At 49.2% G+C, this 23575-nt stretch overlaps 1 protein-coding gene across 2 annotated transcripts in view; it reads left to right on the top strand.

Annotated features, from left to right (window-relative positions):
* SEC14L5 (SEC14 like lipid binding 5) overlaps nucleotides 1-23575 on the top strand; it is a 56257-nt gene that overhangs the window by 25936 nt on the left and 6746 nt on the right. The window contains exons 3-13 of one of the 2 annotated variants that reach the window (XM_007984731.3): nucleotides 3251-3400; nucleotides 3857-3988; nucleotides 6451-6579; nucleotides 7521-7713; nucleotides 12193-12305; nucleotides 12702-12891; nucleotides 16202-16290; nucleotides 16400-16470; nucleotides 18878-19049; nucleotides 21449-21583; nucleotides 22852-22986. In XM_007984731.3, coding sequence (XP_007982922.3) covers nucleotides 3251-3400; nucleotides 3857-3988; nucleotides 6451-6579; nucleotides 7521-7713; nucleotides 12193-12305; nucleotides 12702-12891; nucleotides 16202-16290; nucleotides 16400-16470; nucleotides 18878-19049; nucleotides 21449-21583; nucleotides 22852-22986 — 1509 coding nt within the window. The remainder of the gene's footprint in view (nucleotides 1-3250; nucleotides 3401-3856; nucleotides 3989-6450; nucleotides 6580-7520; nucleotides 7714-12192; nucleotides 12306-12701; nucleotides 12892-16201; nucleotides 16291-16399; nucleotides 16471-18877; nucleotides 19050-21448; nucleotides 21584-22851; nucleotides 22987-23575) is intronic. The other variant, XM_037989875.2, reaches the window with a different exon arrangement.

Consider the following 23575-nt stretch of genomic DNA (forward strand, 5'->3'; position numbering starts at 1 on the left):
CATGGGAGGGTTTGGAGGCTCCAGTTTCTCCACATCCTCACCAGCACTGGCTATTATTATGTCTTTTAAAAGTTATTATAGTCATCCTAGTGGATGTGAAGTGGTATTTCATTGTGGTTTGGATTTGCATTTCCTTAGTGACTAACGATGTTGAACACAGTTTCATTTGCTTTTTTGTGTTGGTATATTTTCCTTGGGGAAAAGTCTGTTCAGATCTTCTGCCATTTTAAAATGGGGTCATCTCTTTATTGTTGAATTCTAACACTTGTTTATATATTCTAGATTCAAGTCCCCCATCTTCTACACACACAAGCACACATATGTGTGGGTGTATAATTTGCGAAAATTTTCTCCCATTCTCAGGGCTACCATTTCACTTTCTTGCCTGTATCCTTTGAAACACAAAAATTTTAAAATTTGATGATATCCAGTTTATTTTTTCTTTTATTGTTCGTGCTTTTGGTGCCATAAGTAAGAAACCATTGCTTAATCTGAGTTCATAAAGATTTATTCCTGTGTTTTCTTCTAAGAGTTTCGTAGTTTTTAAAAAATCCTTTTAAAAAATTATTATTATTATTTTATTTGTTTATTTTTTTGAGATGGAGTTTTGCTCTTGTCGCCCAGGCTGGAGTGCAATGGCACAATCTTGGCTCACTGCAACCTCCACCTCCCGGGTTCAAGCAATTCTCTTGCCTCAGCCTCCCAAGTAGCTTGGATTACAGGTGAATGCTACTACACCCAGCTAATTTTTTTGTATTTTTAGTAGAGACGGGGTTTCACCATATTGACCAGGCTGGTCTCGAACTCTTGACCTCCAGTGATCCACCCGCCTCGACCCTGCAAGATTCTGGGATGACAGGCATGAGCCACCACGACCGACTCCAACTTCATTCTGTTGCATGTGTATATCCAATTGTCCCGGCACCATTTACTGAAGAGATTATTCTTTCCTCATCAGATTGTCTTGACACCTTTGTAAAAAATCAGTAGATGATAAACGTAAGGGCTTATTTCTGGATGCTAAATTCTTTTCCATTGAGCTGTATGTCTACCCTTATGCCAGTATCACACTGTTTTGATTACCGTAGCCTGGTATGATATCTATGTATAGATATGATATATATTTATATACATACTATCTATATTTATAAAATTATATAGAAACGCTCTATATTTACATTGTGTGTAGATAGATATGTGCACAGTCTATAAAATTGTATTATTTTTTCTTTTATTGTTTAATAGCTTGATGTTGCTATAAATATTTGTGTATAATTTTTGTGTATGGACTTATGTTTTCATTTATCTTGGGTATATACCTAGGAGTGGAATTGCTGGATCATAAGGTAATTCTATGTTTAACTGGTTGAAGAACTGCCAAGTCATTTTCCAAAGGGGTTGTACCATATCACATTCACATGACGGGGTTTGGGGGTTTCAATTTCTCCACATCCTCACCACTATGTGCTGTTATGTCTTTTTTTTTTTGAGACAGAGTTTCGCTCTTGACGTCCAGACTGGAGTGCAATGGTGTGATCTCGGCTCACTGAAACCTCTGCTTCCTGGGTTCAAGCAATTCTCCTGCCTCAGCTTCCCAAGTAGCTGGGATTACAGGCGCCTGCCACCACGCCCAGCTACTTTTTGTATTTTTAGTAGAGATGGGGTTTCACTATGTTGGCCAGGCTGGTCTCGAACTCCTGACCTTAGGTGATCCACCTGCCTTGGCCTCCCAAAGTGCTGGGATTACATACGTGAGCCACCACACTTGGCCTGCTACCCTGTCTTTTAAAGTAAATCAGGAAATATGAGTTCTCCAATTTTGCTCTTTTTCTTTCTTTCTTTTTTTTTTTTTCAAATAATATCTTTTATTTTTTTGAGACGGAGTCTCACTTTGTGGCCCAGGCTGGAGTGCCGTGGCCGGATCTCAGCTCACTGCAAGCTCCGCCTCCTGGGTTTACACCATTCTCCTGCCTCAGCCTCCGGAGTAGCTGGGACTACAGGCGCCCACCACCACGCCCAGCTAGTTTTTTGTATTTTTAAAATAGAGACAGGGTTTCACCGTGTTAGCCACGATGGTCTCGATCTCCTGACCTCGTGATCCACCCATCTCAGCCTCCCAAAGTGCTGGGATTACAGGTGTGAGCCACCGCGCCTGGCCTTTGCTCTTTTCCAAGATTGCTTTTGGTTATCTTCGGTCTGTTGCATTTCCATATGAATTTTAGGATAAGCTTGTCAATTTCTGTAAAGAAGTCAGCAGGGATGTGGATATTGTGTTGAATCTGTAGACCAGTTGGGGAATATTGCCATCTTAACAATATTAAGTCTTCTGTTTCATGAATATGGGATGCCTTTCCATTTATTTAGGTCTTTAATTTTTTTCAGCAATGTTTTGTAGTGTTCGGAGTATACATTTTACATTTCTTTTTGTTAAATATATTCCTAAGTATTTTATTCTTTTTGATGTGGTTGTAAATAGAATTTTTTCATTTTATTCTCAGTTAGTACATAGAAATACTCATTGTTAGTACATAGAAATACAACTGAGTTTTCTACATTGGTTTTATATCCTGCAACCTTGCTGAACTCATTGATTACTTCTAATCTTTTCGTGTGTACTGTGTGGATGCTTTAGGATTTTCTATATAAATAATCATGTCATCTGCAAATACAGATAGTTTTACTTCTTCCCTTCCAACTGGATGACTTTTATTTCTTTTACTTATCTAGAACCTCCAGCACAAGGTCGAATAGACACGAAGAATGCACATTCCTACCTTGTTCCTAATTTTGGGGGAAAGCACTCAGTCTTTCACCAGGGATGTTAACTGTGGCTTTTAGCAGATGCTTTACCAGGCGGAGGAAGTGCCCTTCTATTCCTAGTTTATTGATTTTTTTTTTTTTTTTTTTTTTAATCATGAAGGGGTGCTGGATTTTTCCCAAACGCTTTTCCTGAGAAATACTTTATTTTAAAATGTCCCCGGAGTCCCTGTGTTTCCTTCTGAGGGCAAAAACTCAAATGCAGAGGCAAAAACTTATTTGCCAAATCATTGTCCAGGCTCTGCTGTGTCGGGCTCTAACAGGTGCTAGCTGGTGGAATGAGTGTTGGTAACCACTGCAAAATCCATGCCCCTTCCAGCGGCCAGGGATGCCTTTCACGTCTGATAAGTGACACAGCAGATAAGGAGGTCGCGCTGGGTGGGGGAGTCCCTCTGCCCCCCACCGCGGGCGCTCACTGCCGCTCTGCCCCCAGGCCTACGAGAAGCGCTTCCCCACCTGCCCGCAGATCCCAGTCTTCCTGGGCAGCGAGGTCCTGCGCGAGTCCCGCAGCCCGGACGGGGCTGTGCACGTGGTGGAGCGGAGCTGCCGGCTTCGCGTGGACGCCCCGCGGCTGCTGCGGAAGGTGGGGGGTCCTGGGGCTGTGGGGCGGAGGAGGGGACCTGTCGCCGGGGTACGGGAGGGCTGGGCGCGGGAGCTGGGGACCAGGGCGGCGGGGGCCAGGAGATGGAGTGACGGTGTGGGAGTTGATGTTCGGATGGAGGTTCCAGGATGAGGATGGCGGAACCCTGGTCGGGGGACCAGGGCCCAGGAGGGGCGAGGGCTGGAAGGCTGGGCTGCGGGGTAGGGGGAACTGGGCGGGGTTCGCGGGCCCAGGGCCGGAGCTGGGTGGTGGAGATGGGTGGGCGGCAGGGTGGAAGTTGGGGATTGGGGTCCTGGGCCCGAGCTGGGTGGGCGGTGGCCCAAGGGACCCGGGCCTCAGGGCAGGCAGTGACTGGGGCCGGCCCGCCGGACTCTCTCTCCATTCCTGTGTGCTTCATGCCCCCCATCCACCTCCGCCTCCCCGCCCCTTCCCTTGCAGATCGCAGGTGTTGAGCACGTGGTCTTCGTGCAGACAAACGTCTTGAACTGGAAGGAGAGGACGCTCCTCATCGAAGCGCACAACGAGACCTTCGCCAACCGCGTGGTGGTGAACGAGCACTGCAGCTACACGGTGAGCCCAGGCCGCCCTCAGTGCCCACGCCCAGAACCCACTTGCGTCCAACACCCGTTTGCCCCTGGGACCCACCTGCCCCCTGCACCCACCTGTGCCCAGAGCTGTATCCTCACATTCCTTGAGCCTCTGCCCAGCCATCCCTCCTGCGGCATGGTCAGGTAGATGCAGGATGCTTGGTTGCCTTTGCAGTTCGGATGAACAACCCATAAATTTTTTTAGTATGTCTCAAATATTGCTTGGGATATACTTATACTCAAATGTTATTTGTTGTTTATCTGAAATTCAAACGTGACTAGACATCCTGCGTTTTATCTGCTAAATCTGACAGCTCTATCCCCTCCCTCCTTTCCTTCCTTCTTTCATGAAACTATGCCTAAGTTTCCTCACGTGTGAAATGGGCTTAATAATCATGCCTACTACATAGGTTGATGTAGGATTAAATGAACAAAAATACACAAACCCTTTAGACCAGTGCCTGGCACATATTAAGTTCTATGTAAATGTTACCTTTGAATATAATTAATAATGATAATAATTATTATTCTCTAATATATACTGGTTGAGCACCTACTGTGTGCCAGGCACCCTGCCAAGTGCTGAGCATGCAGCAGTGGACCAGGCTGCCTGACCACTGCCCTCATGGAGGGTCCACTCCAGTGGAACAAAGCGGAATCAGTGTGTATGCATTTGTCGCAGCTGAGGCTGGATCCGGCAGGGAGATGTGTGGGAGTCAGAGGAGGTGGTGGGGGCACTGAAGCTGAGTGCTAAAGGATGAGAGAAGCTGCCCATGGAGGGCTGGGAACAGCATTTTGGGGGTGGGAACAGCATGAGTGAGGTCTGCCAAGGTGAGGCCTCGGGGGCTAGATCTTGATGACTTTAGAGGCTGGAATGAGGCACCTGCAGGCATTCACTGATGGCACCCAGCTCTGCCACTTTCTTGCTGAGTGACAATGGGCCACACCGTCTGTATCTGTAAAATGGGGACATTGGCAGATCCTGCCTTGTTGGGTCGTTTTCACAACGATCACTCCAGGATAGCAATGATAGACCACTGTACGTGGTTTTTTCTTTTTCTTTTCTTTTCTTTTCTTTTTTTTTTTTTTTGAGAAAGAGTCTTGCTCTGTGGCCCAGGCTGGAGTGCACTGGCACAATCTTGGCTCACTGCAACCTCCGCCTCCTTGTTAAAAGGATTCTCGTGCCTCAGATTCCCGTGTAGGTGAGATTACAGGTATGCGCCACCGCATCCGGCGAATTTTTATGTTTTTAGTAGAGACAGGGTTTCTCCCTGTTGGCCAAGCTATTCTCAAACTCCTGGCTTCAAGTAATCCACCCACCTTGGCCTCCCAAAGTGCTGGGATTACAGACATGAGCCACCGTGCATGGACCCATTGCCTTTTCTTTCTATGCCTCCAGCTCCACTTGGCCCTCTAGGAGCTTGGGCTCAGGGTGTTTAGATCCACTGGGGATGGGCGAGCAACAGTTGTTGAAACCCCTCTTAGCGTGGGTGGTTTCTCAGAATGAGTTCTGTCAATAGCTGAGTCAGCAGCACCTGGGCTGCTTGTGAAATGCAGATTCCTGGGCCCCAACCTGGAAGTGTCTAGGAATCTGCATATTTTAACAGACTCCCTGGTAATGTTTCTGCCCACAGACGTTTGAGGAGGACTAGGTCTGGGTCCATAAAGGAGCTCTGCCAGTGAAGTTTACTGATACATAAGGATGTGTAATATATCTTTATATCAATAACATAATATATAACTATTTTTAAAATCTAAATTTTATGTATATTGATACATAATTTATATATTTATGGATTATATAAATGATACACTGAACAATTGTATTTATTTTATTTTTTTATTATTACTATTTTTTGGAGAGGGAGTCTTGCTCTATTACCCAGGTTGGAGTGCAGTGGCATGATCTCAGCTCACTGCAACCTCCACCTCCCAGGTTCAAGTGATTCTCCTGCTTTAGCCTCCCGAGTAGCTGGGATTACAGGCACCCACCACCATCTCCACCGTAGTTTTGGATTTTTAGTAGAGACGGAGTTTCACCATCTTGGCCAGGCTGGTCTCAAACTCCTGACCTCAACTGATTCACCCACCTTGGGCTCCCAAAGTGTTGGGATTACAGGTGTGAGCCACCACGCCTGACCTAAACATATGTATTTCTAACTAATTTTCTATGTATGTGTATAATATTGAAAGGGCAGGGCTGCAGATTTGAGACCCACATTCTCCTGGCTTCTCATGAGAAGGCTTTTTGTTCCCTGACAGTTTGAACTTTGCATCCTTCTCTGGGTGGGGACCCCTTGGTCCTGCTACCCCCTCCAGGGTTGCCAGGCTTGATCTGCTGTCCACTGCAGGCTCTGCCTGGGCCCAGGTCAGCAGGAGAGCCCTAGGGGAGGGCAGGGTGCCCCCAACACTGAGTCCCTGGCATGGCCCCTGCCTGGCTTTCAGGTCCACCCTGAGAACGAAGACTGGACTTGCTTCGAGCAGTCTGCCTCACTGGACATCCGGTCCTTCTTTGGCTTTGAAAATGCCTTGGAGAAGATCGCCATGAAGCAGTACACCGCCAACGTCAAGAGGGTAAGGGGTGGGTTGCGTTAGTTACTGGAGGAAGGTGCACACACCTGCTCTGCTGTCACCAGCCGCATGATGCCTGGCAAGACCCTTACCCTTCCTGGGCCTCAGGCTTATCTGTTAAATGGGTACTCTAGTAATGACAAAATTACCACAAGATGATGGATGGAAAGTAACTGGTCTGTAACAGGGACACCCTAATCCTTGCTCTGGCACCACGAGACATCCAGGATTATGTGGTGAATTTTCTGGACACCAGATAACTCTGTGGTGCTTTTTTTTTTTTTTTTTTTTTTTTAGGTAAAATGATCATTGCTTGCTTTAAAGACCTCAATCCATCCCTGAGTAAAGACCTGTTCTTGTGATAAAACAGATGAAATTAACTTTAATAAAAAAATTTTATCTCATGTGTTACCGATACAAAACGTATTACTCCAAGGTGGGAGGATCAATTGAGCCCAGGAATTTCAGAGCAGTCTAGGAAACATAGTGGACCCCATCTCTAAAAAAATAAAATAAAATAAATTAGCTGGGTGTGGTGGTGAGTGCTTATAGTCCCAGCTGCTCAGGAGGCTGAAGCAGGAGGATCTCTTGTTCCTGGGAGGTTGAGGCTGCAGTGTGCTGAGATGGTACCACTGCACTCCAGCCTGGGCAACACAGCAAGACACTGTCTCAAAAAAAAAAAATAAATAAACAAAAACAACCCCCAACCCAAAAAACTTATTACTGAGCTATTTTGCATTCTTTGTTTGGTACCAAGCCTTGGAAATCAGGTGGGCGTTGGACACTCGCAGCATTTTTCCATCCTGACCGTACACATCCAGCTGCTCAATAGCCACGTGTCAGGGCTGGGACCTGAGCCAGCTGGGGGTGACTCCCTGCGGTGACCCGGTGACCCCCTCCATCCTGCCCCGTACTCATGTGTCTTGGGTCTCTCTGGCTTCCAGGGGAAGGAGGTGATTGAGCATTACCTGAATGAGCTCATCTCCCAGGGTACCTCGCACATTCCCCGCTGGACGCCTGCCCCGGTCCGTGAGGAGGACGCCCGCAGCCAGGCTGGTCCCAGGGACCCCGGCTCCCTGGAGGCCCACCGGCCCGGTAGCACCCTGGGCCCCGCTCTGGAGGTGGTCAGTATGGACGGTAGGTGGTGCAGCCCAGGCTAGTCAGCCCTAGGAGGCTGCTGCAGGTCCTCTTGCTCCATGGGGGGCCCTGGGGCATGTTGGGGAGAATTGCTTCCCATCGCCCTGGGAATGGGTCTGGATCTTGGAACAACGCACCCTCCTGCCTCCACTGACTGCTTCTCCCTCTCTCCATCCTGGTCCAAGAGCAGAACCCATTTGTGTCTTTTCTTTTCTTTGTTTGTTTGTTTGTTTTTTGAAACAGAATCCCCCTCTGTCACCCAGGCTGGAGTGCAGTGGCGCGATCTCGGTTCACTGCAACCTCTGCCTCCTGGGTTCAAGCGATTCTTCTGCCTCAGCCTCCCAAGTAGCTGGGGTTACAGTCACCTGCTACCATGCTCAGCCAATTTTTTGTATTTTTAGTACAGATGGGGTTTCACCATCTTGGCCAGGCTGGTCTCAAACTCCTGAGTTCAAGTGATCCGCCTGCCTTGACCTCCCAAAGTGCTGGGATTACAGGCGTAAGCCATTGCGCCTGGCAAAAACTCATTTATTTCGAGATCAGGAATTAACCTCTGGTGCCTTGACATTGCCTCTTTCTCTGGTTTTACTATTTACTAACTTATCAATTATTATGAATTTACTAATTTTTATGATTGCTATTGCTATTTTAAATTATATGAGTAATGCATGATCATGGTAGAAAAAAATTCAAACTGCTTGGAAGGTGTAAAAAGTAAGATTCTTTTCCTCTCCCTAGAGGCTAACAATGGTTTTGTGTTTCTATGTCCTGGAACTGTTTAGGTATCTATATGGACATAATATGTGTATATACCCACACACATATGTGTATACTTGCATACATACATGTGTGTCTTATGTTGAATATATGAGAAAATATACCTTCCATTTGATATTTTGCTTTTTTTCCACTTAGTAATGTTGCCTGAAAAACTTTCTGTATCAGTGCTTATGTCTTCTTTTCATACTTCATAGTGTGGTGTGGTTGCACCATAACTTATTTATTAATAATTATTTATTTAGACACAGGGTCTTGCTCTGTTGCGCAGGTTGGTGTGCAGTGGTGCAGTCGTGTCTCTCGGTAACCTTGAAATCCTGGGCTCAAATGATTCTCCTGCCCCAGCTTCCTGAGTAACTGGGACTATATAGGCACAGGTCACCATGTCTAGATAATTTATTTTTACTTTTATTTTATTTTTAATTAATTATTTTTGAAGCGGAGTCTCACTCTGTCACCCAGGCTGGAGTGCAATGGCAGGATCTCTACTCAATGCAACCTCCGCCTCCTGGGTTCAAGTGATTCTCCTGCCTCAGCCTCCTGAGTAGCTGGGATTACAGGCATGTGCCACCACGCCTGGCTAATTTTTATATCTTTAGTAGAGACGGGGGTTTCACCATGTTGAGCAGGCTGGTCTTGAACTCCTGACCTCAGGTGATCCACCTGCCTTGGACTCCCACAGTGCTGGAATTATATGTGAGCCACTGCACCTGGCCTTGATTATTTTGAATTAGTCTATTTAGCTAGTTCCCTATTGAAGGAAACAACCCTATTTAGGTTGTTTTAGTTTTTTAAAATACAAATAGCATGGTACATGTGAGTACTTAAGAATTTATGAGAAGTATGTAAGTATATACAAAGGATAACATTTTAAAAGTGGAATTGCTGGTTCAAAGTTTACATGCAAGTAAAATTTTGGTAGATTTAACCATTAGGCTTCCAATGAGGTTGTACTAATCATTGTTCCCAGCGAAAGTGTGTAATTGCATCTATTCCTGACTTCACCCCAGCTCCCCAGAAAACTCTTAGTAAACATTTCAAACTTCTGAAAGGCAATAAAAGTGGTCACTGGTTGATTAGTGACCAGTTTTTTCATTATGAGCGAGATCAGGCATGATTTTTCATGTTTAGCGACCGTTTTTCTTTTTCTTTTTTTTTTTTTAAATAATGAATACTTATTCTTGTCCTTTGTCCATTTTCTTATTTGCCCATTGCTTTCTTATTGGTTTGCAAGAGCTCTTTGTATATGAAAGCAACTAGCGTTTTGTCACAGTTCAGGCTTTTATGGACATGGAAAATGTTCACAATATAATGTTAAAAGGAAAAATCCTAGGATACAAACTGTATGTACACCACGAATCCAGTTCTAGCCATGTGTAAGATGTGTACTCATGTTGATAATGCTTTTCCTTTAGGGTCACTGCCGTGCAGGGACTTCCCTGACTCTGACATACTTGGGTGGTAGTGCCATGGAACTAATAATACATCTGGGGCTCTGTTTAGGGAGAACGAAGTTCATTCATGCAACAAGTATTTATTCTTTTTTTTTTTTTTTTCTGTCACCCAGGCTGGAGTGCAGTGGCACGATCTTGGCTCACTGCAACCTCCGCCTCCCGGGTTCAAACGATTCTCCTGCCTTAGCCTCCCGAGGAGCTGAGAGACTACAGGCGTGCGCCATCACGCCCGGCTAATTTTTGTATTTTTAGTAGAGATGGGGTTTCACCATGTTGGCCCTGCTGGTCTCAAACTCCGACCTCAAGTGATCCTTCTGCCTTGGTCTCCCAAAGTGCTGGAATTACATGCAACAAGTATTTATCCTGCATCGGCTGTGTGTGCTGGCTGGCTGCTGTTGTACATGCACATTTTTTTTTTTTTTAAAAAACAACAGTGCCTTCTCCTGCCCCGTCCTGTGCACGCTGTCCATGGCCTTGTCCCCTGTACCTTCCCCATTTTGCACAGGTCCATCCTTCCTTCTCCATCTGTGCTGTCTGCCAGCAGCGCAGGCACTCAGGGTGGCTGGCAGAGGACATCCTCTGCCCCTTCTGCCCTCTCCTGAATCACTGAGTCTTTGCACTCAGAAGTAGAAAAAACCTTCATATCTGCCCAGGGCCGGAAGGATGCTGGGAGCTCCGGGCTCCCTCATGTTTCTCCTTCATCCCATCCCCACTCTGTCCCTGATTCCAGCATCTCTGCCTCTGACCACACAAGGTCTGAACAATTCACCTCTCTGCCAGCATTCTCCTGCCTCTGTTTACCCATGTGCCTCCTGGCACAGCAGTTGGCGTGACCCCCCACTGTGGGCTTTTCTGTTTTGGGGGTGCTGCTGGCCATTCATTCGGCCTGTTTTCTTGTTTAGCCGTCTGTCCATGAAGAACTGGCCCTGCCCATGGAGGCTGCTGCTTTGTGTGATGCCTCCGCCCACTGCTGAGATGCCCAGAGGCCACTGCATGCCAGCATCTGCCACCCTCATGGCTAAGAGTCGGGCAACAGGACTCAGGCTTGGGGCCTGGCCTCTGAACACTGGCAACATTCCGACTGCCACCGCCCAATTGTGGGGGACAAGTGGGAATGTTCCCTGTGGTTCCCAGGCTGCTAAAGAGACAGCACGGCTGTGTTGCAAGGTCCAGGCTCTGTCAAAAGCTGCTGTCTGTCAAAACCCCACAATGGGACCTGGGCAGGCGGAAAGCAAAGAGAACTGGCGTTTATCCACCACCTCCTTTATGCTGAGCACACAGCATGCATTTACTCATTCGAGTTCCTCCACCTCTCTAGGCCTCAGTTTTTTGTTTTTTGGTTTTTTTTTAGGTATATTGCCATTTTTTTTTTAAGTGTTTTATGTTACATTTTCTTCTTTTTTTTTATTATTATATTTTAAGTTCTAGGGCACATGTGCACAACGTACAGGTTTGTTACGTATGTATACATGTGCCATGTAGGCCTCAGTTTTATCTTCTCTCTCTTTCTCTATCTCTCTCTCCCTTTTTCTTTTTTCTTTTTTAAGACGGAGTCTCACTCTGTTGCCCAGGCTGGGGTGCAGTGGTGCAATCTTGGCTCACTGCAACCTCCCTCTCCCATCTTCAAGCGATTCTCCTGACTCAGCCTCCTCAGTAGCTGGGATTACAGGTGTATGCCACCACACCTGGCTAATTTTTCTATTTTAATAGAGACCGGGTTTTACCATGTTGGCCAGGCTGGTCCCAAAATCCTGACCTCAAGTGATCCGCCTGCCTTGGACTCCCTAAGTGTTGGGATTGCAGATGTGAGCCACCATGCCAGGCAGTTTTATCTTCTCTAAAGTGGGGATAATAGTGACGCTTGCCTCACAGGGGTGTGGGGAGAGCTCACTGAGACCAGGTGGCTTCTGAGCACGCAGTGAGTGTGAGCCCATATTGTGAAGAATCCTTAGAACATCCCCAGAGGGTGGGAATTATCTTCAATTCCCGGGGTCAAAGAGGAGAAATCCCGTCTCATAGTGAGATCGAGGTTTGCCTGATGATGCGTTTTCAGAATGCCCTTGGACGTGGGCTGGAGAAATGAATGCATTGAGAGTCCCTGCAGCTGCTATCTGGGGTGGGGACTCAGCCTGGCTTGGAACCACATTTTAGGGTCAGTGAGGCAGCCAATCAGGAATGGCAGACAGACCACTTGGTAAAGAGACACGGCGTCTCCCTCTTGCCCTGAAGCTCCCCCTTCTCCTCCAAGGGGACAAGTTGGACGCGGACTACATTGAGAGGTGCCTGGGCCACCTCACGCCCATGCAGGAGAGCTGCCTGATCCAGCTTCGGCACTGGTTACAGGAGACCCACAAAGGCAAGGTGGGTGCAGAGGGTACCCTGGAGCAGCGGATGAACGGGCAAGGACTGGTACTCAGCGGGAAGGAAAGGCGAAATGAAGTGTGATGAGAAGGCGAGATGATAATGCTGACACATTATCTCTTGCTTATTTATTTATTTGAGACAAAGTCTCACTCCCACCCAGGCTGGAGTTCAGTGTGTGATCCTCACTGCAGCCTTTGCCTTCTGGGTTCAAGAGATTCTCCTGCCTTAGCCTCCTGAGTAGCTGGGATTACAGGCGTGCACCACCACACCCGGCTAATTTCTGTACCTTTTGTAGAGATGGGGTCTCACTATGTTGCCCCGGCTCGTTCTGTAATTTTATCTGCTGGGTCAGGGGATACCGTTCTGTGGGCTTTTTACTTCTTTGTCTCTCAGATTCCCAAAGATGAGCATATCCTTCGGTTCCTACGGGCTCGTGACTTCCACCTGGACAAGGCCCGGGAAATGCTGTGCCAGTCCTTGAGTTGGCGGAAGCAGCACCAGGTGGATCTCCTCCTTCAGACCTGGCAACCCCCTGCCCTGCTGGAGGAGTTCTATGCAGGGGGCTGGCATTATCAGGACATAGGTGCGTGCCTCCACCCACATCACGTATAGGGCATACTTTGGGCACTGCCAAATGCACTTACTTTATTTATTATTTTGAGACGGAGTCTCACTCTGCCACCCAGGCTGGAGTGCAGTGGTGCCATCTCGGCTCACTGCAACCTCCGCTTCTCGAGTTCAAGCAATTCTCCTGCCTCAGCCTGCTCAGCAGCTGGGATTACAGGCACCCACCACCACACCTGGCTAATTTTTTTGTATTTTTAGTAGAGCTGGGTTTCACCATGTTGGCCAGGCTGGTCTCAAACTTCTGATCTCAAGTGATCTGCCTGCCTCAGCCTCCCAAAGAGTTGGGATTACAGGCATGAGCCACCGCACCCGGCCCAAACGCACTTTAAACGCCATGCGTCATGCTAACATCTTATTATTTTTCCTTTTGACTCTTCCAGGCATCTAGAAATGCTTTGAAGTGATAACCTAGCTAGGAAGAATCAGAGCTGGAAAGCTCTGGGGCTTGAGGAAGAGACATTTCTCCACTGGGCTGAGTGAGCCCACCATTACTTACAGTAATTGCGAGTGTATACGTAACAGGTGCATAGATTTTGTACGTTTCCAAGGGCAGCTGTAGCAAATTAACACAAACTTGGTGGCTTAAAACAGTAGAAATGTGTTCTTTTACAGTTCTCGAGGCCAGAAGTCTGGAATCAAGGTATCAGCAGGGCTGTGCTCCCTCTGAAATTTCTAGGGGAGAATCCTTCCCTGCTTTTTCCAGCTTCTGGTGGCCCTAGGTGCTCCTTGGTTGGTGGCAGCTTCACTCCAGTCTCTGCCTCTCTCTTCACATGGCCTTCCCCTCTGTGTCTCTGTGTCCACACCTCTTCTCATAAGGACCCTAGGACATTGGATTTAGGGCTAAGCCCAAATCCGTGTGATTTTATCTTGAGATCCTTAACTGATGACACCTGCACAGACTATTTCCAAGCAGGGTCCCTTTTTTTTCTTTTTTTGAGACAGTCTGTCTATGTCACCCAGGCTGGAGTGCAATGGCGTGATCTCAGCTCACTGCAACTCCGCCCCTCGGGGTTCAAGCGATTCTCCTGCCTCAGCCTCCTGAGTAGGTGGGACTACAGGCGTGCACCACCATGCTTGGCTGATTATCGTACTTTTAGTAGAGATGGGGTTTCACCATGTTGGCCAGGCTGGTCTTGGAACTCCTGACCTCAAGTGATCGGCCCGCCTTGGCCTCCTAAAGTGCTGGGGTTACAGGAGTGAGCCCCTGCACCCACGCGTGGGTCACATTTTAATGTCCCCATGGATATGAGTTTTGGGGACGTGATTCAACCCATTACAAATATAGTTTCTGGATTTTTAAGTTAAATTGCCACTGAAACCTGTGCCTACCACACTTTCCAATGTCCTTTGTCTAAACATTCCTCTATATCAAGTAGGATAAACGCTTGACTCTCCTGAAGAGCCGGCTGGCATGGTTTCTGTTAATGCACGATCAATCTTCCTTATTTATGGAATCCATATTTATGAACTCCCCTTGTTGCTGAAATTTACTTGTAACCCCCAAATCAGTATTCACAGAACTTTTTCAGTCACGCTGAGACATATTCAGAGTGGCAAAGTATTGGAGTCGCTCGTCACACACGCTGTCTACTGAAGTTGAACGACGCGGCTCCTGCCTTCTTGTTTCAGTTCTCATACCCTAAACAGTGTCCTTTTTGTGGCCTATTTAATGCCACATTCTTATATTTTTGGGCTTTTCTTTGGTGACTTTGCTGTTTAAAATGCCCCCTTGTGTAGTGCAGAAGTGCGCCTAGCTTTATCTAAGGATGAGCAAGTGGCCACGTGCTCCATGAAGAAATCACCCAGAGTGCTCCACTAGCTTCAGATAGGCACCAGCTACAGGGCTGCTGGCCGTGAGTTCAACGCTGATAGATCAGCAATATACATTCAAGTGTCCTTAAATAGAAACAGAAACTGGGCGCAGTGGTTCACACCTGTAATCACAGCTCTTTGGGAGGCCAAAACTGGAGGATCTCTTAAGCCCAGGAGTTCAAGACCAGTCTGGGCAACATAGTGAGACATCCCCCGCCCCCCAACCCACATCTCCACAAAAAATACAAAAAAATTATCTGGGCATGGTGCTGCATGCCTGTGGTTCCAGCTACTCGGGAGGCTGAGGCGGGAGGATTGTTTAAGTCAGGGAGGTTGAGGCTGCAGTGAGTCGCGATCATGCCACGGCACTCCAGCCTGGGTGACAGAGTGAGACCCTGTCTCAGAGAACAAAGAGGTCAGGCATGGTGGGCTCATGTCCGTAATCCCAGCACTTTGGAAGTCCGAGGTGGCAGATCACTTGAAGCCAGGGGGTCGAGACCAGCCTGGTCAACATGGTGAAACCCTGTCTCTACTAAAAATACAAAAAATTAGCCAAGCGTGGTGCATGCCTGTAGTCCCAGCTACTCGGGAGGCCGAGGTGTGAGAATTGCTTGAACCTGGGAGGCAGAGGTTGCAGAGAGCTGAGATTGTTCCACTGAACTCCAGCGTGGGTGGTACAGTGAGACTGTCTCAAAAACCAACAAATCAACCAACCAACAAACAAAAACCCCACATAAAACAAGGTTATGTATTGATTGGTTGACAAAAAGTATTATGGGGTCGGGTGCGGTGGCTCATGCCTGTGATCCCAACACTTTGGGAGGCTGAGGTGGGTGGATCACCTGATGTCAGGAGTTTGACACCAGCCTGGCCAAGATGGTGAAACCTCATCTCTACTAAAAATACAAAAATTAGCCAGGCATGGTGGTGGGCGCATGTAATCCCAGCTACTCAGAAGGCTGAGGTAGGAGAATCACTTGAACCTTGCATTTTTGGGCTTTTCTTTGGAGGCGGAGGTTGCAGTGAGCCGAGATCGCACCACTGCACTCCGGTCTGGGCGACAGAACAAGACTCTGTCTTAAATAAATAAATAAATAATAAATAAATGAAAATGTTTTGTAGAGAAGGGATCTCACTATGTTGCCCAGGCTGGTCTCAAACTCCTGAGTTGAAGCAATCCTCCTGCCTCAGCCCCCCAGAATGCTGGCGTTATAGGTGTAAGTCACTGCGCTGGCCCTTATCCTCCTTGTAACACTTCTGTTTTTCTGCCTTTCATAATAAGTGGCATCAGCCCCTCTTGGAAGCAGGCAGGGTGCTAGTAAGTGAAGGCTGGATCGGGCTTGGTGGGTTGCAGCCTGAGGGGGTGAAGCCCTCACCTGCAGCTGTGACCTGCCCACTCGTAAGCAGTCCTCTAAATAATGGGCTCTTCTTTTTGCTCGACCCCATCCACAAAGACGGCCGCCCCCTCTACATCCTCCGCCTGGGCCAGATGGACACCAAAGGCTTGATGAAGGCTGTGGGGGAGGAGGTGCTGCTGCGGCACGTGAGTCAGGGGTCTCGTTCCTGGACCCTGCGGCCGGGGCCGGGCCTGGGAAGGGCTGCACAGGGTAGAGCAGCGAGGTGGGTGTTCAGGAGCACTGTCTCCCTTCCAGGTTCTCTCCGTCAATGAGGAAGGACAGAAGCGGTGTGAGGGGAGCACAAGGCAGCTGGGCCGTCCCATCAGGCAAGAACCTGGGCTGGGGACAAATCCCTCCTAAACAGCAAAGACGGAGGATGAAGAGGGGTCCACTGTGCGTGTGTACTATGCCAGGCAGTGTGCCAGGGGCTTCATTCTCCCCCAGTTTCTACAGTGGTCTTCTGGGTCTTCAGGCAGGGCCCAGAGCATCCCCATTTCTTATGCATGAGGAAACTGAGACTCAGAATGGCGGCCCCCATAGAAGCTTGTGAACCGGTCAGGACAGAGCTGGATTTGAACCTGGGGTCTTGTCCAGCTTCCAGCTCGAAGACTTTATCCTCCCACTCTGCTCAACAGTCTCCTTGACTTTGATTTTTGAGATCAGCTCTCCACCACGAGTTCTGCCTTGGCTCTGTCATGGCACATCCAGGAACCCACTGTCCTCTGCAGGCACCCACTGTCCTCTGACTCCCCCACGTTTCTGTTCCTGAGCTGTTTCCTGGAGCCAGTACTTATGGTGGCATCGCCCCCAAAGGCAGCAAACCTTCCTGAGCAGCAGTTTCCTCTTCTGTAAAAGTGACTTTTTTATTTTTTTATTTTTTGAGACAGGCTCTCACTATGTCACCCAAGCTGGAGTGCAGTGGTACAATCACAGCTCACTGCAGCCTTGACCTGCTGGGCTCAAGCAATCCTCCCACCTCAGCCTCCCAAGTATCTGGGACTACAGCTGTGCACCACCGTGCCCAGCTAATTTTTGTTTTTTTGTTTCCAACATGTTGGGATTATAGGCGTCAGCCTCTGCTCCCGGCCTGTAAAGAGGCTTTTAAAAATTGATTCTCAAAAATAATAATGGTTTAAAAATAATGTGAACATGGATCTTGCACTTGCTATGTAGCAGGTGCCATTCTAAGCACCTTGATTTAGTTCCTCCTCCTAAACAGCCCTGTGAGACACGGGCGGGCAGGACCTGCTGTTCCAGCTTTTCAGCCCCCGGTATCCAGATCTTTGTGAAAATTAAAGTTCCTTTGCTGTTTGGAGATTTTTTTTTTTTTTTTTTTTTTTTTTGACAGTGTCTCATTCTGTTACCCAGGCTGGAGTGCAGTGGTGCAATCTTGGCTCACTCCAACCTCCACCTCCCGGGTTCAAGTGATTCTCATGCCTCAGCTTCCCAAGTAGCTGGGATTGTAGGCGTCCACTGGCACGCCTGGCTAATTTTTGTATTTTTAGTAGAGATGGGGTTTCACCACGTTGGCCAGGCTTGTCTCCAGAGATTTTCTTTCTTTTTTTTGTTTTTTTTGAGACGGAGTCTCTGTCGCCCAGACTGGAGTGCAGTGGCACAATCTCGGCTCACTGCAAGCTCCGCCTCCCGGGTTCACGCCATTCTCCTGCCTCAGCCTCCCAAGTAGCTGGGACTACAGGCGCCCGCCACCACGCCTGGCTAATTTTTGTATTTTTAGTAGAGACAGGGTTTCACCGTGTTAGCCAGGATGGTCTTGATCTCCTGACGTTGTGATCCACCCGCCTCAGCCTCCCAAAGTGCTGGGATTACAGGTGTGAGCCACCGCACCCGGCCTATCTCTAAAGATTTTCTAAGGACATGTATGTTGGGGTGGGACTGGGAATCAATCCATTAGTGTCCTGGCTGGAAGCATAATTCATCCCAGATGGCTCGAATGAGGGGGCGTCATGAAGGGATGCTTTGGAGAGGTATGTACAGGTTTAAGGAAACAATCTGGGAGGGAAAGGTTCCCAGGCACCAGCCACTGCAGTGAAACAGTTATTTTCCTAATGAATGAGTACTAATGAAACGGAGGCACAGAGAGGTTCAGGACTTGACCAAGCTCACACAGCAAGTGGCAGAACTGGGATTTGAACCCTGGCCATCTGACTGTGGAGTGCATGCTTTCGGCACCTCTGCTCTGTTTAGTAGTTAGCATCTTTTCAACAATTAACTCATTTATGCCTGAGGTTGCAATGTTTTGAATTTTTGCCATCAGACCCTGGTGAGCAGTAGGATAGAAATAACTCCCACACGCTTAGTGTTCCAATAGTGGAACGCTAGGCCTAAATGGCCACTTGTGATAACCAGTTTTCATGGAGGGCATGTGGTGTGCCCGTCCTTGCAGACAGCTTTGTATATACCATCTCACTCGATCCTAACAGCAGTTGTTTCAGATGGGGACTGTGACTACGTTTGCCACTGTCCTGTGAGGACGTGGGTCTGTGGCCCTGACCCAGAGCTCTCAAGGGGGGAGGTGAGACTAGAATGTGGGCGCTCAGCCCTGAAGTCCACACTCTGACTCTCTTCACCGCATGGGCTCCCTACTGTGGCAGAAGCACCCCCTCTGCTCACAGCCCTGACTCTCAGAGCCTCCCTGTTCATCCCCCGTGGGGAGGGTGTTGGTGGCCTTGGGAGCCAGCAGAGCCAGGTGGAGCTGGGGCCGTTTCTGCACAGCTCCTGGACCTGCCTGCTGGACCTGGAGGGACTCAACATGCGGCACCTGTGGCGGCCGGGAGTGAAGGCCCTGCTGCGGATGATTGAGGTGGTTGAGGACAATTACCCAGAGACCCTGGGTCGGCTGCTCATCGTGCGAGCGCCCCGCGTCTTCCCCGTGCTCTGGACGCTGGTAAGAGCTGGAACCTGGGCCAGGCCCTTCCCCGGGGGTGGGTGGGATGGGAAGGGGCTCCTCTGCGAGCGGCTCTGTTCTTTTCCTGTTTCATTTCATTTAATAACTTTTTGGAGATGAAACTCACAAAGCATAAAGCTCACACTTTTGAAGTATAGACCCTAGTGGTTTTTAGTGTATTCACTGAGTTAAGCAACCGTCACCACTAGCCAATCTCAGAACATTTCTGTCGCCCCAAAAAGAACCCCCATGCCTATTAGCGTGGGTCTCAAATTCCTGGGCTCAAGCAGTCCTCTTGCCTTGGCTTCTCAAAGTGTTCGTATTATAGGTGTGAGCCACTAAGCCTGACCTGAAATATACTTTATATTGTAACCCGGTGGGTACACGTGTGCATGCACGTGTGCACGTGCACACATACACAAGAGAAGGGTGCAGCCGGCCACCGCACAGCGTGGGCAAAGGCCAGGAGGCTGGATGCAGCTTGATGTTTTGGAGGAATTGAAGAAACAGTCCAGGGTGACTGAGCAAAGAGGAGTGAAAGGGATGATGGCACCTGAGGAGGCTGGAAGATGTACAGGGGCCCGTGGTGAAGATGGGACTTTGTCCTGGGGCAGTAGGGACCCATGGAGGGTTCAGTAGCAGGGGAGGGTGGGGGACAGACTTAGGGGCCAGGAAGTTGTCTAGCTTTTGTGGGTGCTTCAAGGCTCTGTTCAGGTGAGGCTAGGAGGCAAGAGCTGCTTCTGAAGCTTTTTATCCCTAATTGTCCTAATCTCCGGGAAAATTAAGTTCACCTGCCGTTTGGGGTGGTTTTGGGAGTGCGAGCGCATCGGCCGGGGTCCTGGCTGGATGTGGACCTCACCCAGATGGTTCAAATGAGGGGTGTCCTGAAGGGGTTCCTTGCAGAGGTGTGGGCAGGGGAAGGCGAGACCCCAAGCACCAGTGACTGCAGTAAGCCTGGCCACCCCCAAGAGAAGGGAATGTCCTTGCAGAATCCTGGGGAAAGCTGGGCTGGGGGTGGGGGCAGGGAGCTACTGGGGGGGTCAGCCTTCAGCCTCCTGGGGCCCAGCACAGCACGGGGGGGCAGTGGAGCTGGGGACAGGAGAGGGCCCAGCACAGAGGGCAGTGGGGCTGGGGACAGGAGAGGACCCTGCACGGGGGGATTGTAGGTTCCTCATGCATCTCTTGCTTGTGACATTCCCTGTAGAACTGGCCTGTTTCCTGCCATGCCAAGGGCTCCTTCCTTCCTTCTCTCTCTCCCACTTCCTTCCTTCTTTATCAACATGTGGCTTAGAGCTCAGTGTTAAAATGGATTCAAGCTGGAATAAACTGTGGAATACTGTTCCATCCATGTAATGGAATAACATTCATCCATAAGAAGGAAGTGGCCGGGCGTGGTGGCTCATGCCTGTAATCACAGCACTTTGGGAGGCCGAGGCAGGTGGATCACGAGGTCAGGAGATCAAGACCATCCTGACTAACACGGTGAAATCCCGTCTCTACTAAAAATAAAAAAAAAAAAAGAACGGGCGTGGTGGTGGGTGCCTGTAGTCCCAGCTACTTGGGAGCCTGAGGCAGGAGAATGGCATGAACTCGGTAGGTGGAGCTTGCAGTGAGCCAAGATCATGCCACTGCACTCCAACCTGGGCAACAGAGCGAGACTCCATCTCAAAAAAAAAAAAAAAAAGAAAAAAGGAAGGAAGCACTGATCCATGCTCCAACACAGAGGGACCTCGAGAACATGATGCTCAGTCAAAGGGGCCAGACAGGGAAGTTCATGTACTGTGTGATCTCCTTTATATGAAATGTACAGAATAGGCACGGGCGTGGTGGCTCACACCTGTAATCCTAGTACTTTGGGAGGCTGAGGTGGGCGGATCACCTGAGTTCAGGAGTTTGAGACCAGCCTGGCCAACATGGTGAAAATACGAAAGTACAAAATCAAAATACAGAAATTAGCCAGGTGTGGTGGTGGGAGCCTGTAATCCCAGCTACTCGGGAGACTGAGGCAGGAGAATCGCTTGAACCTGGGAGGCGGAGGTTGCAGTGAGCCAAGATCACGCCATTGCACTCCAGCCTGGGCAACAGAGCGAGACTCTGTCTCCAAAACAAAAACAAAAACAAAAACAGAAAACATGCAGAATAGGCAAATCCACAGAAACAGAGCGTAGATGGGTGGTTGCCGTGGGCTGGGGGAGGGGAGATGGGAAGTGACTGTGGGGTGGGAATGGGGTTTCCTTCTGGGATGATGAACATGTCTAGGTAGAGGTGCTGACTGTACAATGTAGTGAGTGCACTGAAAGCCCCTGAACTGGGCGCTTTACAATGATTAATTCTATGTTGTATGAATTCTATCTCAATAAAAAAAAAAATACCCATCTTGCCTTATGTCCTGGTTTCAGATCAGCCCCTTCATCAACGAAAACACCCGGCGGAAGTTCCTCATCTACAGTGGCAGCAACTACCAGGGACCCGGAGGCCTTGTGGATTATCTGGATAGAGAAGTCATCCCTGACTTCCTTGGGGGAGAGAGCGTGGTGAGGCTTCCGCGTCCGCAGCCAGAGCTGGGCTGGAGGAGGTGGCGCGGCTGGCTGGGAGGCTGGGATTCCTGGAGTGGGGCTGGGAGGTGGATTCGGGCTGGGTGCGGCCCGTGCACTCTGCCTGGGGAGGGTCTTGCTGGCTCTCAGCAGCCACAGGGCTTGCTTTAGAAGCTGCTTCAAAGAGAGGTGGTGCTGTTTTGAGGTTGGGCCTTCCTTTGGGTCCTTCAAACATAGTGAGATAGAAGTTTCTGGAAGCCTAAAGACTAGGCCAGTCAAAGGCTTACCCATTCTGTATTCCCATCAAAGACATTGCCAAGCAGCAAGTTTACCTGCTCACTCACTGCAGGGGAGGTGACTCCAATGTCTGCAGCTCTGGACCGTGGCGCTGGGGCTAGTCTGCAACCCACAGTCACAGCCTGAGACCATCAGGATCCCCCTTCAAGGGAGGCAGTGTCCAGGCCTTTATTGCCTCCCCTGGGGATGAAATGACAGGCTGGAGTGACCCTAGGTCACAACCCTGTCATCTCACATGGCCCCCAGTGGCCTGGGCCCTCTTCGTTTCTAACAGAAATACCAAACAGTGAACTTGCATCATTGCTGGATTTTAAAAAAGTCTTTTCCTAGGAATTTTTCCAGGCTTGCCTGTTCTCTCCATTTGTGATACGTGGCACACACGACTTATTTTTAGCAAACGGTTCTGCAGAGCGGAGAGTGGCTTATGGAAGGACACTGAACGGTGGCCTTGCTTTGCTAATCCCAGTGTTTCTACAAGTGAAACGGGGTGGGGGGAATCATTGTTTGGTGGTGGCAGGTGGGTCTGCCAAGGCCTGCCCATCCAGGGGGCCTTTGGTTTGGGGAAATCTGTCCATTTCAGTGCAGTGACTGCTCCACCCCCACTTCTGAGGGGGAGAGGCAGCTGCTATGGGCTGCGGTGTGGAGAGGCCCCCAACCTGGCTGTCAGTCCAGCACAGGGTAAAGTGACATGAGCATGGGGCTGTGATGCACATGGGTTTGTGCACTGGTGCACTCACTTTCTGCTGTGACTTGCCCACGCCTCCATTCCTTCCTCTGTGAAACGGGAAGAATAATACTCTCCACTGCACGGGTGGACCTGGGGATTAAATGGGGTCATGGAAGCCCACAGCCTACTCAGTAAGAGGTTGCTGTTATGAACAGCTTCGGGGGTCACGCAGCACCCTCCTGTGGATCAGGCCAGCCAGACCTCGACTGGCCCTGACCCGCTGCCCTTTATCTCTGACCTACAGTGTAATGTCCCTGAGGGAGGGCTGGTCCCCAAGTCCCTCTATATGACGGAAGAGGAGCAGGAGCACGCGGACCAGCTGTGGCAGTGGAGCGAGACCTACCATTCAGCCAGCGTGCTCCGCGGAGCCCCCCATGAGGTGCCTGGGCCTGGCCGTGGAGGGCCCGCTGGGCTGGGGGTCTGTCATCTTAGGTCAGGTGACCCCAAAACACAGCTTGAGATGAGGATTCTTTTTTTTTTTTTTTTTTTTTTTTTTGAGATGGAGTCTCACTCTGTTGTCCAGGCTGGAGTGCAGTGGCATGATCTCAGCTCACTGCAACCTCCACCTCCCGGGTTCAAGCGATTCTCCTGCCTCAGCCTCCCAAGTAGCTGGAATTACAGGCACATGCCACTGTGTCCAGCTAATTTTTGTATTTTTAGTAGAGACGGGGTTTCACCATGTTGACCAGGCTGGTCTTGAACTCCTGACCTCAGATGATCCGACTGCCTTGGCCTCCCAAAGTGCTGGGATTATAGGCAGGAGCCACGGCACCTGGCCTCTCTCTCTGTCTCTCTCCTCCCAGGTTCAAGTGATTCTCCTGCCTCAGTCTCCTGAGTAGCTGGGATTACAGGAGCCAGCCAGCACGCCTGGCTGTTTTTTGTTTTGTGTGGTTTTTTTTTGTATTTTTAGTAGAGATGGGGTTTCACCATGTTGGCCAGGCTGGTCTCGAACCCCTGACTTCAAGTGA

Source organism: Chlorocebus sabaeus, chromosome 5 (assembly GCF_047675955.1).
Source record: "Chlorocebus sabaeus isolate Y175 chromosome 5, mChlSab1.0.hap1, whole genome shotgun sequence".
In the NCBI taxonomy this organism is placed as follows: Eukaryota; Metazoa; Chordata; class Mammalia; order Primates; family Cercopithecidae; genus Chlorocebus; species Chlorocebus sabaeus.